General features: G+C 39.1%; 1 protein-coding gene across 6 annotated transcripts in view; it reads right to left on the bottom strand.

Annotated features, from left to right (window-relative positions):
• Positions 1-5: 5 nt before the first annotated feature.
• otofa (otoferlin a) overlaps positions 6-15,725 on the bottom strand; it is a 255,023-nt gene continuing 239,303 nt past the window's right edge. For 4 of the 6 annotated variants that reach the window (XM_055635424.1, XM_055635421.1, XM_055635425.1 and 1 more), the window contains 6 exons: positions 15,034-15,122; positions 12,958-13,056; positions 6,981-7,222; positions 4,301-4,479; positions 2,960-3,060; positions 6-1,970 (listed from right to left, as the gene is read on the bottom strand). In XM_055635424.1, the coding sequence (XP_055491399.1) occupies positions 1,790-1,970; positions 2,960-3,060; positions 4,301-4,479; positions 6,981-7,222; positions 12,958-13,056; positions 15,034-15,122 (891 nt within the window). In that variant the 3' untranslated portion in view covers positions 6-1,789. Of the gene's footprint in view, positions 1,971-2,959; positions 3,061-4,300; positions 4,480-6,980; positions 7,223-12,772; positions 12,872-12,957; positions 13,057-15,033; positions 15,123-15,725 lie in introns of all 6 variants that reach the window. The other 2 variants (XM_055635427.1, XM_055635423.1) reach the window with 1 other exon arrangement.

The raw sequence follows: 15,725 nt of genomic DNA, 5'->3' as shown, positions 1-15,725 counted from the left end.
GTGAATAATGCACTTGTTCACAACTTTATTTCAAATAGTAATATTTAATTTAATTTAATTGCATTGTTCTCACAACAGAAACCAAAAAAATATATAATTACACAAAGATCCATACAAAGAGTAAGGTGAAATAGAATTTGACAGTTTGAGGACAAAATTGTACTTTCATAATTTCACAATGTATCACAAAGAGAGACAACTGCCATTTATAAAGCAAAGATAACTTGAGTCTCATTTAGGGTATGCTGTCTGGCATTTATCATGGTTCAGTCAACCTTGTAAAGTGCTACCTTATTAGTTATGAAAATCTGATTTTTGTTTTGAGTTGAGCGGATGGAACATAGATTGGACAAATCGGCTGTCATCTACTCAATAGTGTATTTCATGAATATCTATTTATCTTTGTCTTGACCAGAAATTTCTACTTGAGCAACAGTGAAATCCTGAATAGATGACTTGTAGATGCTTGTTCACTGTTATGTTTTGAAGATTTGAACATGCATGTGGTGCAATCTAATGTTGAAATTCAGCAACCTTGTGAACACAGTGTGATTAACAGGCCAAATTGATTGCTCTAGTTAATATGTTTGAAGATAGGAACAAATGTTGGTCAATGGAGTTGCTCTGATCTGATGTAACCTCTCATCTGATGAATCTGTTTAGCTAGTCATTAACAAATGGATAATCTTTTTCTGAAGAAGAGTCCCAACCTGAAATATCACCACTTCCTGCTATCCAGAGATGCTGCGTGGCCCACTGAGTTACTCCAGCATTTAGTGTATCTTCCATGTAAACCAGCATCTGCAGTTCTTTCCAACACAAATGTTATTCTTTCTTCCCAATACCCCTTGAGGAGGAGGAGAGTTCCAGAGATTTGCAGTGCTCAAAGAATGAATCATCGCTGTTAAATGGCTAGAGGTCAATTTGTTTTGTGTCACAATTTTCTCATGTGCAAAGAAAAGAACCCAAAGAATCAAAAAAAGTGTAGCTGTAAAATTGAATGCTAGTTTCTAGGTGATGAGTGTTGGTGTCTAATATCCCTTGAAATGTTGGGTTGATAAAAGAGGTGTTAATGTTTTAATTAGTTACCAGCTAAGTGAATCGTTTCTGCTTGTTAGCTTCAAGGTTGTTGCTGAATTGTTTTTAATCCCCATGAAGAAGAACTTGTTGGAATAATTTAGTATGCCAGGCAGCATCTGTGGAGAAAAGGAATATGCAACGTTTCAGGTCAAGTCCCTTCTTCAGACTGAGAGTCGGGGAAAGGGAAACGAGAGATATAGGAGGTATGTGATCATGATGTGATGGTGGTTTGACAAGAGCACATGCAGGATTCATATTTCACTACGAAACATTTTTTTAAAGTTTTGCTGAAAGTAATCAAGGCCACAAACAGTGAAAGGAATAGCTTGGCCAAAAATATCTGAGGGACAATTTGTAGTCAGACAATATGTCTGAGTTTGCATTGTTTGAAGCAGGTACTTGTTTTTAAGTGGAATAGGGGGACATTTTGAAAGTGCTCGACAAAACTGGCAGTGATCATAATATGTGAGAAATACTGAACCTCAAAACCATACAAGCAAAACGTACTTGCAACTGAGAATCAAAAAGCTGAAAAGAACATTCAATTGTAATTTAAACCTTGATGGTGGAGAGCAGCACACACTGCACACAATAAGATGATCTGTAGATAATGTTTTCAACGTGAATCCCCAGAAAATGGTATAGGCTTATCTCCTAAACGTCATACATTAAAAGTACCGTCGGTTGTTCAGCCACATGAAACCGTGATTCACGCACCAAGCAGCTTCTTCACCATGTAACCTGGCATGCTATAAAGGAATAGGCCGATCATGATCACCAGTAGCAGAGCCAGCACAATCTTCACAATAAGCCACTTGTATCGGGTGCAGATGAGGTATTTGATGGATTTCAAAGGGTTGAGAAACCATATAAAAGTTGTGTCGGGCCGACTGTCCACAGCAGCATGAAAGAAATACAAAATGAAGGTTAGTGTTAATAATTTAAAGGGGGAATGGGAACGCGGTACAGTTCTGTTTAGTAAACATTTCAAATACTTAATTTCATCCACATTGCATAGGCACAATTTAGGATAGATGAGAATAAGCATCTACCATTTTGAGATCATTATGCTCCAAGCATCTTCTTGACAATGTAACCAGGCATGGAGTAAAGGAAGAGCCCCAGTAGCAGAAGAAGCAGTACAAGGGCAAGGATCTTCAAAAGCAGCCACCGATAATTATGCCAGATGAAATATCTGATCGACTTTAGAGGATTCATAAACCAGATAAAGCTGGTGTCAGGACGACTGAGTAGGAAAATGCAGTAGAGGAACAGAGAGAGACAGGAGAAAAATAAATAGACAAAAGTTACTATTTAACATCAGGCAGAATTTGAATATTGTTTTCTGAATGTATGACACAATCTTCACATTTCAAGGACTGCATAAAACAATTGTTCAAATCCTCAGTAGACGGTAACCGTTTAACCAAAGCTGTGCTTTCAACTTTCAGCTGTGTTCCTAATATAGAAGCTGTATTGTGCTCCATGAAAACAACAAACCCAGCCTCTCTTCATAGCCAGTATGCTCTCTAAATACAAGCATAAGAAGACACTACCCAGCTTCCTGATGTCACACACAATCCCTCATTTAAACATACAAGGATGCAATTTGTGCCTGGACACAGGCATCGTAAAACCAGGCAGTAGTTGTGCAAACTTGACAGGCAGGTATTAAAGCCCAGGACAGTAAAAGCACGAACCATGTACAGGATTGCCTTACTGCAGTACTATGCCAGCTAAGGAAACAAAGGTATTCACATTAAAGCCATCTTTTCTCCTGTAAAGATTAGAATCTGAATTGTGCCCTTCTGTTCCTTAAATGGCAGCATTTACCCTGAGCTAGTTTGTGAGACATAAGCAAAACAGGAAAAGTACTCACTTTGGCTTCTCCAGAGGATCTGGTTCATTGCGCGCCAAGCCTGCAGGGCTCTTCTCAGCTTCCTCTGCTGTCATCAGGTGTAGCTCGGCCTCCACCTTACCCTGAACACAGAAACATTTGGTTTGAACTTTGCAAAGACTCTGTGTTTACACTGGAGATATCCAACCTGCGAGACTCAGCAGCAGATGGTGGACAGTGTGAAAAGGAGAGGTGATAGCTCCCAGAGGGTGTCTACATTGAAAACTTGTCATAAGGTGTCTGCATTTTGTGCATTAAAAATCTCTTAAATTACTTTGAACAAATTTTATATATTATTTTTCCTACAGTTGGATTTCAAAACACATAATTCCCTCATATTGGTTGGCAACTTTTATATTCAAACTGAGATTACTACTTTCCTGATCTCAATTGAAGAGAACTGGTGGCATACTGCCCCAAAACATGCACTTTTCACCCATTTGATCCATGATGCCTCTATCTGCTAACCCTATATGCCTGCGTTAGGCGCATACCCTGAGAACATAGAAAAGTAAATCACAGGAAAAGGCCCTTTAGCCCTCAATGTCTGTGTCGAACATGATGCCAAGATAAACTAATCTTACCCGATGCATGTAATCCTTATTCCTGCATAACCATTGTGCCGATCTAAAAGCCTCTAGCACAGTGGTTCCCAACCTTTTTTTGGCCATGCCCCACCTAATCACCTCTAAAATCCTGATGCCCCCCCCCCCCCCCCCTTGCTTTCCCTTGAGTGAAAACGGAGGAAATAGATATTATAAGGGTAACTTAGCAAAAGCTCTTTGAATCGCATTTCTAAATCCAATTCAATAAATAAGGTTCTCCCATGACCTCGCTTCGTGCGACGTGCATGAAGAGCGATGGCGCTGTGATTATGTAATAACTACACAATAAAGACCTTTTTTACCCCCAAAAAATTAACTCAAAATAACATCTGAAACATAAACTACATATGTTTACCTGATGGAAAATCCCAAAAAATAAAAATCGAAAATTTGGACCCAGACCTCCTCAGTCGCGCTCAATTGCCCCCCTTAAAAATCAAATTGCCCCCCTGTGGGGCATATGCCCCACGTTGGGAACCACTGCTCTAGCACTATTATCACATCTGCCTCCAGCATGTTCCAGGCTCCCACCCACCCTCTGTGTAAAAATAACTGGCCCCAAATTTTCTTTGTAAGATCGCATCTCCTGACTCACTTCTGTCGTTACCACATAACAAAACCTCATGCCTTCTTTTTTTAATCTCTTTACAATACTTGTGTCAATTTTTTCCTGATACGAGACTAAGCTAAACTCCAACATAAAAAAAACTCTTCTTACTGTAAGCTCCATTTCATCATTTTCATTTCTGGCGACAAACGGCCACCAGCCCTTCACTCTCTTCTGCTTAAAAATGGAGACCATAGGAAAAGAAGATTCATCTGTCGCCATTTCAATTGTACATAACTTGGCTGTTTTTGCACCTCGGGTGAACCTGTTCAGATCCAATTCAATTGCACCTGTCAGGGGGGAAAAAACAGTAGAGTCATAGCTGAGTTGTTGAACAATGTTCCAGAATATTACACTTACATTGCTAAATACCTATTTTGATGTTAACACTGTGGCATAACTTTGAAGAGCTTATCCAATGTTAATTGTGTGTTTGTGAGACCAGAAAACCTAATTTTGAACAAGTCATAAAACACGAGTTCCTTTTCTCTCTGCTCCACTAGATCCCTCTCCTTCATCTCTTTCTCCAGTATCTTGCTACCTGTATTGGCGCTGCTTCCTGTACTCTGGCAGAACTGGAAAATGTCATAGCTTTTGCAGACTATTTCAATCTTGTCTCACCTTCGCATGACCCATCTCTGACAGTTCCCTCCTATTTCTGCATTCTTCCGTCTCTTCACCTCAACGGACAAGTTCCTGACTCATGAACATTACAACCTTACAATTTCCCACAGCGTTTTCAACTATACTGCCACCCTGCTGTCTTTAAGGACTTCATTCCATTCTTCTAGTTCCTGTGTCCATTCCAATGATGAATCTTTCCACAAAGATACCTCTAAGATGTTTGACTTTCTCATTACCAGTGGCTTTCCCTCCTCTGTGGTGAGAAGAACCCTTGACTGCATCTCATCTATTTCCATTTTCCATTTTCCACAGAAACCACTCCCTCCGCTACTCGGTCCACTCACCCCTTCTCCAGATACTTTCTCCTGCAATCACTAGAGATGTAACACCTGTTCCTATATCTCCTCCTTTCATCCACCCAGGGAATCAAGCTGTCCATGCAGGTGAGACAAAGGTTCATGTGCACCTCATCTACATCAGTGCTTCCAATCTGGCCTCCTTTACATCTGCAAGGCCACGAGAAGACTTGGCATTTCACCAAATATTTGCACTCGGTCCACCATTTTAGCTCCCCTTCCCATTCCCATACTGACCTTTATGTCTTGGGCCTCCTTCATTGCCAGAGTGAGGCCACAAGCAAACTAGAGGAACAGCATCTCATATACCGCTTGGCTAGCCTATCACCCAATGGTATGAACATTCCACACCTCTTCTGTTGTTATCTCCTTCTCTTACACTTTGGCTTTTCTATCAGTCAAATCTATCTATCATGCCTCCAGCATTGTTTCAACTTGCCCATTGTACACCTGAAGAACAAAATCTTCCACTGCACTTTGCAGCCTTTGGGTCCCAATAAAGAATTCAACAATTTCAGCTTTCTCAATCTTTCTGTTTGTGTTACAACTGGTCAATTCTACAGTAAAATTACCTATTTGTAATATTAATTTGTTTTTACTCCCTTCACAGACCCTGTCTGATGCACTGTGTCTTTCTGTAGTTCTCCTTCTGGTATCAAACTTAACAATAAATCTGACACAGCATATGTCACACTGCTGGAGAAGCTGAAGATATGGAGGCTGTATTTGTACAAACGCAACACCAAATGTTATGGTGTTGTTGATAGCGTTTAGTTTAACTTAGATAAGGTTGCAGACCAATATTGATCAGCCGGCAAGATTGGCACAGCCATAGCACATAAAACTTAGTCCTGGCGAGAGAGAAAGGGTGCACGATACACAGTAAATAGTAGAGTTGGGAGAATATTGAGGAACAAGGGGAGCTCTGCTTACAATTCTACGAAAGGTGGTAGATCAGGAAGTTAGCAAGATACTGGTCTTTATTAGCTGGGGCGTAGAATATAAGAGCAAGGGTAACATAAGAGTACTGACGACATTTGGATAGGTACATGCCACGGAAAGGTTTTGGGGGGGGGGGGGGGGCAGTCACAGGCAGGTGGGATTAGTATAGATGGAACATCTTGGTCAGCAGGATGAGGGGTCGAAGGGTGAATGTCCATGCAGTGCAACTCTATGAGGAAAAGTGGATAGGCTGGGCTTATTTTCCTTGGTATGGAGGGGAGACATGACAGATATGCAGAATTATGAAGAGCATAGGGCAGATTGTGAGGATGTCATCCCCATCATAGAGGTGTCTGAGACCAGAGGGCCTAGAGATAATGTGTGGGGTGAGCGACTTAGAGTGTTTCCGATCCAAGTCTTTCTCCACCTAGAGTGGTAGCAATGTGGAAACACACTGCCCGAGAGTGCTGGAGGCTGAGACTCTCACAGCTGTTTGGTAGCATTGAGAAAAAGCATTTGAGTCACCAAGGAAGAGAAGGTCATAGGCCAAGTGCTGGTAAATGGGATTAATATAGATTTGTGCGATAGTTGGATTGAATAATATGAGATATTGCGATGGCATGGGAGGGCAAATGGGCTGCTTCTGTGCTCTTATGAGTTTGTGACCCAGTGGATCATAGCTATCATTGATGGCAAATATTTATCTTAGGCTGCGAGTGGGGGCAGTTAAGGAGAACATTTGGCTCATTTACCTCATTCTGTAATGTAACTATTTCAAAGTAGAGATATTTCTTAATAATAATCATGCATTCGCAAAAATAATCTGGATCTAATGTGCAAGATATTAAAGAAAGAGCAGTTCAACTTACCAAGGAAGTCATCAGCTGAGAAGTGGTCAGCATCCCAGACTTGTAGAGTCAGGCGGGCTGGGATCTTATACTCTGTCTCATCCCAGGAAAACATGGACTCCTTTTTGGACATGACAATCTTCTCCTCAGCCATCAGGTAGTCGAAGGGGTAGACAAAGCGCCAGTTGAAGTTGCCCTCGCCAGTCAATGAATGATAGTGTACATCGGTGTCCTGCTTATCTTCCTGCTGCCCTTTTAGCCAGCTATAAGAGACAGCCAGCGTTGCAACAATTAACACCACAAAGACTTCAGCTGGTCAAAAGAAATCCAGACTAAAACAAATCTATAATTGTCTTTTAGATTTTGGATTTCCAAACCTCACTGTAGGGAACAGTCCACATAATACCTGGTTTCTGACTGGACTAATATGAGGGAGTTACACTGATTTTGCTCATGGCCATGGATCAAAATAGTTTCCCAATTGGAATTGTGAAGAAGGAAATACTTCAGGGAATGCATGTATTCTCATGAACCTGATATAGACGGTGCTAAAGATCCATTTGTGGTGAAATATTGTCCAATGTAAAATTAGTCTGGGCACATCCACTCACACTTTTCTCAAGCACATCTCTGATGACATTACTAACTGTAACACCATTTCCTCGCTTCCTAATGTAACCTGGAGGTGAAAGTTGTGAACTCCAAACCTTTGCTCCAGTTTCTTGTTTTATTTTTTTTTAAATAAAAGGTCCACTCGGCTGATATTGAGACACATTATTGGACAACTTCAGACTGCAAACTGCACAAACGCCTCTGAACGCCTGCATGGTGCACTACAACTAAGTGAGAGCACTTTCCAGCAATTAACTGATAAGGTATTAATCCCATGGATTCTTCAGCAACACAAATATCACTGACTTGTCATATGAAGCCGTTTCATCATGCAAAGGAGACAAAGCAAAGACGCACCCATCAATTTGTTGCTTGCATCTCCCAATTTGCTAATAACCCTAATGCATCAGAGAGGTCCCATGGCAGTGTATTTCTGAGGAAAAGATTTCAGTGAATTCAGTGAGGACCAGGTGGCATCGGGGACGATGGGACTGGCCAGTATGGCTGGCTTCCCACAACAAAGGCAGCCATTGAGTGAGCTCGTGCCCACAAGACTTCACTTTTATAAATGGGAAAGGTTTCCACTTCCTCAATGAGTATATGGCGATGGATCATCAAAAGATCCCCAATGTGGTAAATGCTATGTTTCCAAAACACTCATGGCAATATTTGTTCATGGTAATATATCCCCATGCATATTTTCATTTACTAGCCACTGCCCAGAGGGATCAATTCTGATGGACAAGTTCAAATCCTCTGACAAAGTGTACTAACTGCTCATATATGTAAAATCAGATGAGAAGCTCACAGTATGAGGCTTGTCTAAAATCTAAATTTCTAAATTAGTCACGTTGATTGAAACACCAATTGTCACAAGATCCCATTTATGCTTTAGTCCCGAACATAACTAAAAATACAATTTATTGTACGGAAAAGAGTAATGTCTATAAAGGAAAAGCGGCTGATTGGTTGTTTTTTTTGTCATCCTCCTCACCATAGGTTTTTGGAAGAACACACGTGGCTTTTAGCAATAATGACATCAACTTTTCTTTCCAAATTTGATTTAAATATTTTGAGCAATTGTACACAAAGAACATGTGTCAAGTGTTTTGCCTACAACAATAGTCAATGTTACATACAAAAGCACTGTAAATGCATTTGAGATTCCAATGCCACCAATGACTCCTTTATCTGAGGAATACCGTGGATGGCTTGATTGTAATCATGCATTTTCTTTCCGCTGACTGATTAGCACGTAACAAAAGCTTTTCACTGTACCTCGGTACACGTGACAATAAACTAAACTCAACTCAAAAATGTCTTCTTGGGCTGTGCATGGTATTAGTGGCTGCTATACCTGCTATTACTTAAACCTAGCCATGTACCTCTAGTTGAATGTTGACATCCAGTGTGGCAGTTATGTCTGAAGGTCTGTCCTGTCATGATGCCAACAATCCAATTAATTATGTCTAGATGAAGGCTCTACTTTTTAAAAAAGTGTTTCAAGGATGTCTTGAAGATTATAAATTTAACAAGCTTCACAAAGAGTACATTTGCTTCATCGATACACAATTCATAAACACAAAAATATTTCCCTTAACTGTGTAAATAGATTGGTATAGGAGAATATGAATTTTTAAATATCAACATAAATCAAATTTGAAAGTTGCTCATCAACTTTAGAAACTGTTAACATGACGTTGTAAGCACAATCAGATACATCCTTTGAGTTTTAAAGACGTTTTCCTTTAATTAGACTGCAAACCTACCAAATATACAGCCTTTTAAAGTTCAATGAGCTCAAACATCTTAAAGTTTGTTATTAATAGATCTAATCCTTTCATATGTCAATCCAGGTCAAGGTTTCATAATAAATGGAAACTGGCAGTTTCATGGTTTGTCCCAACATCTGCCAAAATACCTGCTTATATCTCTTGGTTTCACACCAGGATTCTGCTATTATCTTCTTGAATCTTTGCACCAATTTTCCTTGACATTACGAATTATTAGTAAATGTAATCAAGGAAGTAGAATGATAGGTTACCTGAGTAGATATTTGGTAAACACATGGAAAATTGGCCTTTAAACTGGTTCTAATTTCACTAACTCATACTCCCCTCTTTGCAGATGGCACTGCTGGGTGATGTATCGCAGACTCATGCATGACTAGAACTGGCTGCAAGCAACATGGCAGTTTTCCTGGTGTAAACACATCCATGACAGGCATTGAACATGTTTATACCACAACAATAGCTGAAACAGGCACAATGGCCCCATATCTTAGAGTTTTTATTTAACAGTGTTACCTCTCCTTACCTCTCTTTACACCTTAGATTAAAAGTGAATATAAACTGCAAGTCTTTTATTTGTTGACACAATCATTCCTGATTCTCCACCCTTGTTCTACAGCTGGTAGGGGAGTCAAGTGTATTCCAAATATGTTCATGATTTGGGTGTAAAGAATGGTCTGTTTAACTGACAGTCAGAATTGTCCACATGACTAAAATATTTCTTCTTTCTCATCAAGAGGTGAAGCCCAAATAACTAGATCGCAGGAATCAACTTACATGAAAGCTTTAAGTGCCTTGTTACCTTATCTTCTGAAAACTTTTTGTTATTCAATAAAAGTTTCCAGCAAAAGCCTTCTGCCAAATCTTCCAATTGTGCCCTTGGTAAGAAGATAGAACTGGGGAGAACCTAAAAAGTTCCTTACAGAGAAAACATTTTTACATTTCTTACAGATCTATTAAGAAGATGCAATGGCTCCAAAATAGCCTGATATGCCACTGAGCAGTAGGATGCAGCAGGGGAGGAACAAGAAACTTCAGGGTGAATTGTCCAGAGTATTCTCGTGTACCTCCTGCTGGGAAATCACAGAGATAGCATTCATCTGCGAAGATGAACTGACTCTTATATTGACTCTTACAGAAAGAGTTTTCAGAGAGGGTTATGGTGTTGGAAGAAGCTGAAACCTGATAGAAAGGAAAAAAAGTAACTAATAAAGATTCAGTCCTTTTTTAAAATGTCTATTTTATTTAGTTTTAGAGAAAGTTTGGAAACGACCTTCAGCCCATCAGGTCCACGCCGACCATCAATCAACCAATTACATTAGTTCTATGTTATCCCCACACACTTGGGACAATTTCACAGAGGCCAATTATCTTTACAAAACGTCCACATCTTTGGGGAGTGGAAGGAAACCAAAGCATCGGAGGAAATCCACCGGGTCACAGGGAGAACTTGCAATGTCATATTGAATGGCGGTGCTGGCTCGAAGGGCCGAATGGCCTACTCCTGCATCTATTATCTATTTTCTATTCAGACAGCACCCGAGGTCAAGATTGAATCCGGGACTCTGGCACCATGAGGCAGCAGCTCTATCAGGTTCATCACTTTGCCGCACGGGTTGCTTGGTTAAAATTGCAGCGCTACAAAGCTGAAGCAGCCACGTTGGTCAAAGTAACCTCCCCCTGTGCTGTAACCATTCTATGATTTTCAGATCATCATATAACCTTTCATTTACAAACAAAGATCATATACTTTGAGATAATGATCTGCTTTCTTTATAGCATTACTGTTATGAACCACAACATTGTATTATGAGCAGGCTGTTGTTGGTATTGGGTGTCTAACATGTACAACCCATCATTGGAATTGTCAATGAAACTGCTCAACAATGAAAGGGCACACTCTTATTTTTTTGTTTGACCACCTGGAGAAATTATTTACATTCGCAGCAATGATGCACCAGTGAGTGCTGCAATGAGAGGCCACTAAGGGCCAAAATACATGTTGTTCATTGAATATCCAGTGGGATTTATTGATCCCAGATAATTAATTTGAAAGACATTGTGGCCCTCATGCACCCGCAGGCAAATGTTTCAGTTATTTTGTTGCAAGCACCTTAAGAATAATAACAATCTAGCAGTTTTAAAAGCAAAATCAATTTGAATGTTAGTCATGCATGAGAATGTCTGCATTCATGCTGCAAAGAAAAACATTAATTAATACAGCGCGCTCTGAAAGAAATATTTATTAAAGCATGTAATAATGCTGCCTGCAGAGATACTATACCAACCAGATTTTTAGTTCCTCTTCTATGTACACAGTGTCTGACTTGACACTCTTAACTAGGTGCTTGGTACTTTATTCCTTCGTTGATCATTGAACCAAAATCAATTAAGAAATTGGCATGGATAACAGATGAATTAACACTAACATTCTATGCATTGATTTTGTATTTCAAACTAGAATAATAATAATAATAATAATAATATTTATTTATGGGCGCCTTTCAAGAGTCTCAAGGACACCTTACAAAAATTTAGCAGGTAGAGGAAAAACATGTAAGGGGAATGAAATAAATAGTAGAGACATGATAAATAGTAGAGACTTGGAGTCAACTATTTAAATTCATGAACATGGGCTCTGGTAATTATTGGCTGACCTTAATGGCCTTGAAAAGATAGTAGTGAAATACTTTTGCCAACATTTTCAGTACCATAAAGTAGAAAAAGAATACTTGGCTTGTATGATTAATTGGTGACAAGGGGGCATCGACCTCTGCACTATAATGGTCATTGTGGTATATGTTACACATGGTAGTCCACGTAGAAACGCATGCATCCAAATGAGACATCTGTGGCTACGGGGGAAATGTAGCTGAGGATAGATAATCAGGGAGGGATACAACATGGTGAGACCAAAGAATAATGGGAATGATGCACATCGGGAGAAATATTCAAATGTGAACCAGGAAAAATTCAATGAGTTGAGAAAGGAAGCAAGCAATAGGAAATACTGGTTGAGATTAGAAATGAAAAATAATAGTCCTATATTTTCTCATATACTTCTGAGGATCAGAAAGAAGTGTGCCTAAACACATTGGAAGATACTGCATGCTTAAGAAGTTAAATTATTTTTCTCCAATTCAAACTCCACTAACAAGAATTGCCAATTCAAATGAACATGGGGTCCTATTACAACAAATTTCTCAAAAAGTCAGTGCTTTCTTTTTTTAATACCTAACATTGTGCTTTACTCAATATGCTTGAGGAACTAGAAATATGCTTGATATGTATCTGAAATGTAGTTAGATACAATTGCAAATAGCTCCAGTATGTTGCAGCAATGTAAGATGGGGAATGAATGAATTATTCAGCATAGAGGGGAGGGGATGAGCCGTGCAATTGAATCATTACCCCCTGACATAGATGTCTGACATCTTCTCTCCTGTCATGAAAGCATCATCTTCAAGAATAACGTCATCAGTGTTCCAAATAACAACACGCAGTTCATAACTGGTTAACAACAAAAGCAACAAAGAAAAATTAGAAAACAAAACCACACTTCACACTCCCAACACACGTCACACGGTTGTACATACCCCCTGACAAAAATGTCACTAGATTTCTCTCCAGTGAAGTAATCATCGTCTTCCAAGATAACCTCATCTGTATTCCAAACTATGACTCTAAGCTCATATCTGGCAGGGAGGAAGGAAGACAGGATAAGATGCTGAGGGATATGTAATATTGAATGCCTACCCAGAAAGTTGCATGCGTCTGATCAGTATTAACTTAATACCGTGGACCTTCCGATTGCTTTTAATAGAAGCAAAGTTCCTTTCCTCACATTTCTTAAGGGAACTGTGAAACTCTGAGAATACACGCAGAGTATTTCTATGAAATGTCCTATATTGATTCTTGGTCAGTTGTCTTGCTGCATAGAACTCCATTGCTCACTACACTTATGGAGCAAAGGTGAAAAAGAACTTATAAGGAAAACAAATATTTTGGAGCATTGGAACATATCCCTTTGGGGGCAACAAAGTATCAGCATTTATCAATAATATCAGCAATATTAGTAATGCAGAGCCAATGTTTAGCACGGTCTCCTCTCAGTACAGCAGGAGTTATGCACATAGTTCACAAGTATTTGTTCAATGTAGTTCATGAAACTCAGATGTGATTAGACCATATCTGCAGTATATACGAGGTCCAGAAACCATGCTTTAGGAGTTATACAAAGAAGGGCTCCTGAATAACACAATTACATTGCAGTGTGAGATTAAACAAATTAAGGTTGTGTTCCCTGGAATTTAAAAATGCGTGGGATTTGAGTTTTCAAGATTATCATGGGAATTAAAAGGAAAGACAGAGAAATTATATTCACTGATTAATCTGAAAGTTCGAACCAGGCCTTTTCGTATTGAATTTAAAAGTCACTTCTGTACCCCAAGTGAAATGGAAATTTGAAGCTCTCATTTACAAAAAACAACTGCTCAGTTGCCAATTTTAAACCAAAGGTACTGGGAAATACAAGGAAATGTCAGGCCAAGGCACTCATAATCTCTGAACTCAAACTTAAGGTGGAAGGACTAAATATCTTAGTACTGATTCTATGTTCTCACATTCTACTTTATTGTGTTGTGTGATGATGTTTGAGGTGATAAAATGTTATCTGCATTATTGCACTTTTGAGGCACTTGTGATTCAATCGGGAAGTTTTCTGATTTTCATGGCACGTGGCTTGACTACAGGGTTTACAATTGGCCAGATACTAATGCGAAGCTGCTAATTTTCAAGATATGTTTCAAGGGGCGAGGGTTCACAATGGGACCACAAGGCTAAAGAATTATGATATCTGAATAAATATGACACAAATTGTTTGGCTAAGTGTAAATCTTGCGAATTAGCCTCTAGCATGACAGAAATAAACCTCAAACATGATAGCATAGTGAGCAGTCACAGCCTGCAGTAAGAAAGATGAATTGTTTTGGCTATTAATTGCTTAATGAATTAATAAATCATCATAGTGTTCAGCAGTTATTAAAAGAATAAATCAATAAATAGGTACACGAGGTAATTGGAATCCCTGTTCAGATTAAATATGCGCAGACAGCTGTGACAAAGGAAAGGAACCTCCATTATAAACAATAAAACATTCCTCTGTGTGTGAAGAACCTTTGAGAAATAATGATGATAGTTTTAATCATTTGCTGTGGTTTTAAGCAATAGTATCCATGGGAATGCCTTTGACTGTCAGCTGTAGAGTAGAGACTTGTGGAGCTAATCAGGTGAAGCAGAACTAGGATATAAACTGAAAGCAGGAACTGGGTGGTAATTCCCAAATAATGCAAACTGATGTCTCTTCCTTGTGAAAAAAGAAACTTTGAGGTGAAGTTTTCGATAGAAGTAAAACAATATTATTGGTGGTTTACAATTACAAGAGATTTGTTCTGTTCTGAAGCAAAAATATAATTCACAGATGCAATGCATCAATGAATTGATATGAAAAGCCTTTGTTTATCATTAGAAATGCTGAACAGGCTTTCTCCCCAATTGCCTAGCGGTCCACTTTAGAGGAAAAACGTAGAAAATTGTAATAGGCATAAAAAGGTGAGTTGTGTTTAATTATTGTCAATAACCTCAACACATCTAATAATATGAGAAGACTTTACTTTTTTGGTTTCCTTGGTGCTATATCAGTCGCTGCTCTTGGTGCGGCCTGGTCCTTTGGAAACATGTCAACAAACAGTTCAATACGACCCTGAAAAAATAGAAAGGAAATTGCAAATTAATTATTCATAGCACTGATTTGCAAAATGCTTCCTCCAATCTCCAATGATAGAATTAGTTTAGGAGTCAAATTCACAGCTCATGGGTCATGGGGATTTTCTGCAGCAGCAGAGGCTAAAGTTCACTTCACCTGCCTCAACTAAATTACTTTAATCTTCCAGTCCCATTGGGAAGTAAAAAAACTGTGCTTGCACTTCAATCCCTCATTTGGATAAAGAGTCTTCAAGCTGAAACATTATTTTATTCCTCTTTCTACAGATGCTGTCTGACCTGCTGGATGTTGCTGCAATTTGTGATTTTATCTTTTAAAAATATCATACAATTTTTTGCAAAGCCTCGGTGACATCTTGGCTCAAACCACCAGTAAAAAATCAAAACACATCATTGGGTCCGGATGCATACGTAAAAAAGGATTCCATTAGGTTTATTTTTCCATACAGTAACTGCAAACAGTTTTCCATCAGGTAAGCAACAAAAGTGGTTTCTCATCAGGTATCTGGTGTGAGAATTATAATTCCTCAATTGCTTGAGGGAGGCAATTTCTTCCATCATGCTTTTTTCTACAATTGTGCAT

Source organism: Leucoraja erinacea, chromosome 5, assembly GCF_028641065.1.
Source record: "Leucoraja erinacea ecotype New England chromosome 5, Leri_hhj_1, whole genome shotgun sequence".
Classification (NCBI taxonomy): Eukaryota; Metazoa; Chordata; class Chondrichthyes; order Rajiformes; family Rajidae; genus Leucoraja; species Leucoraja erinaceus.
The sequence above is the reverse complement of the archived record's forward strand: the minus strand, read 5'-3'. Positions and strand labels throughout refer to the sequence as shown.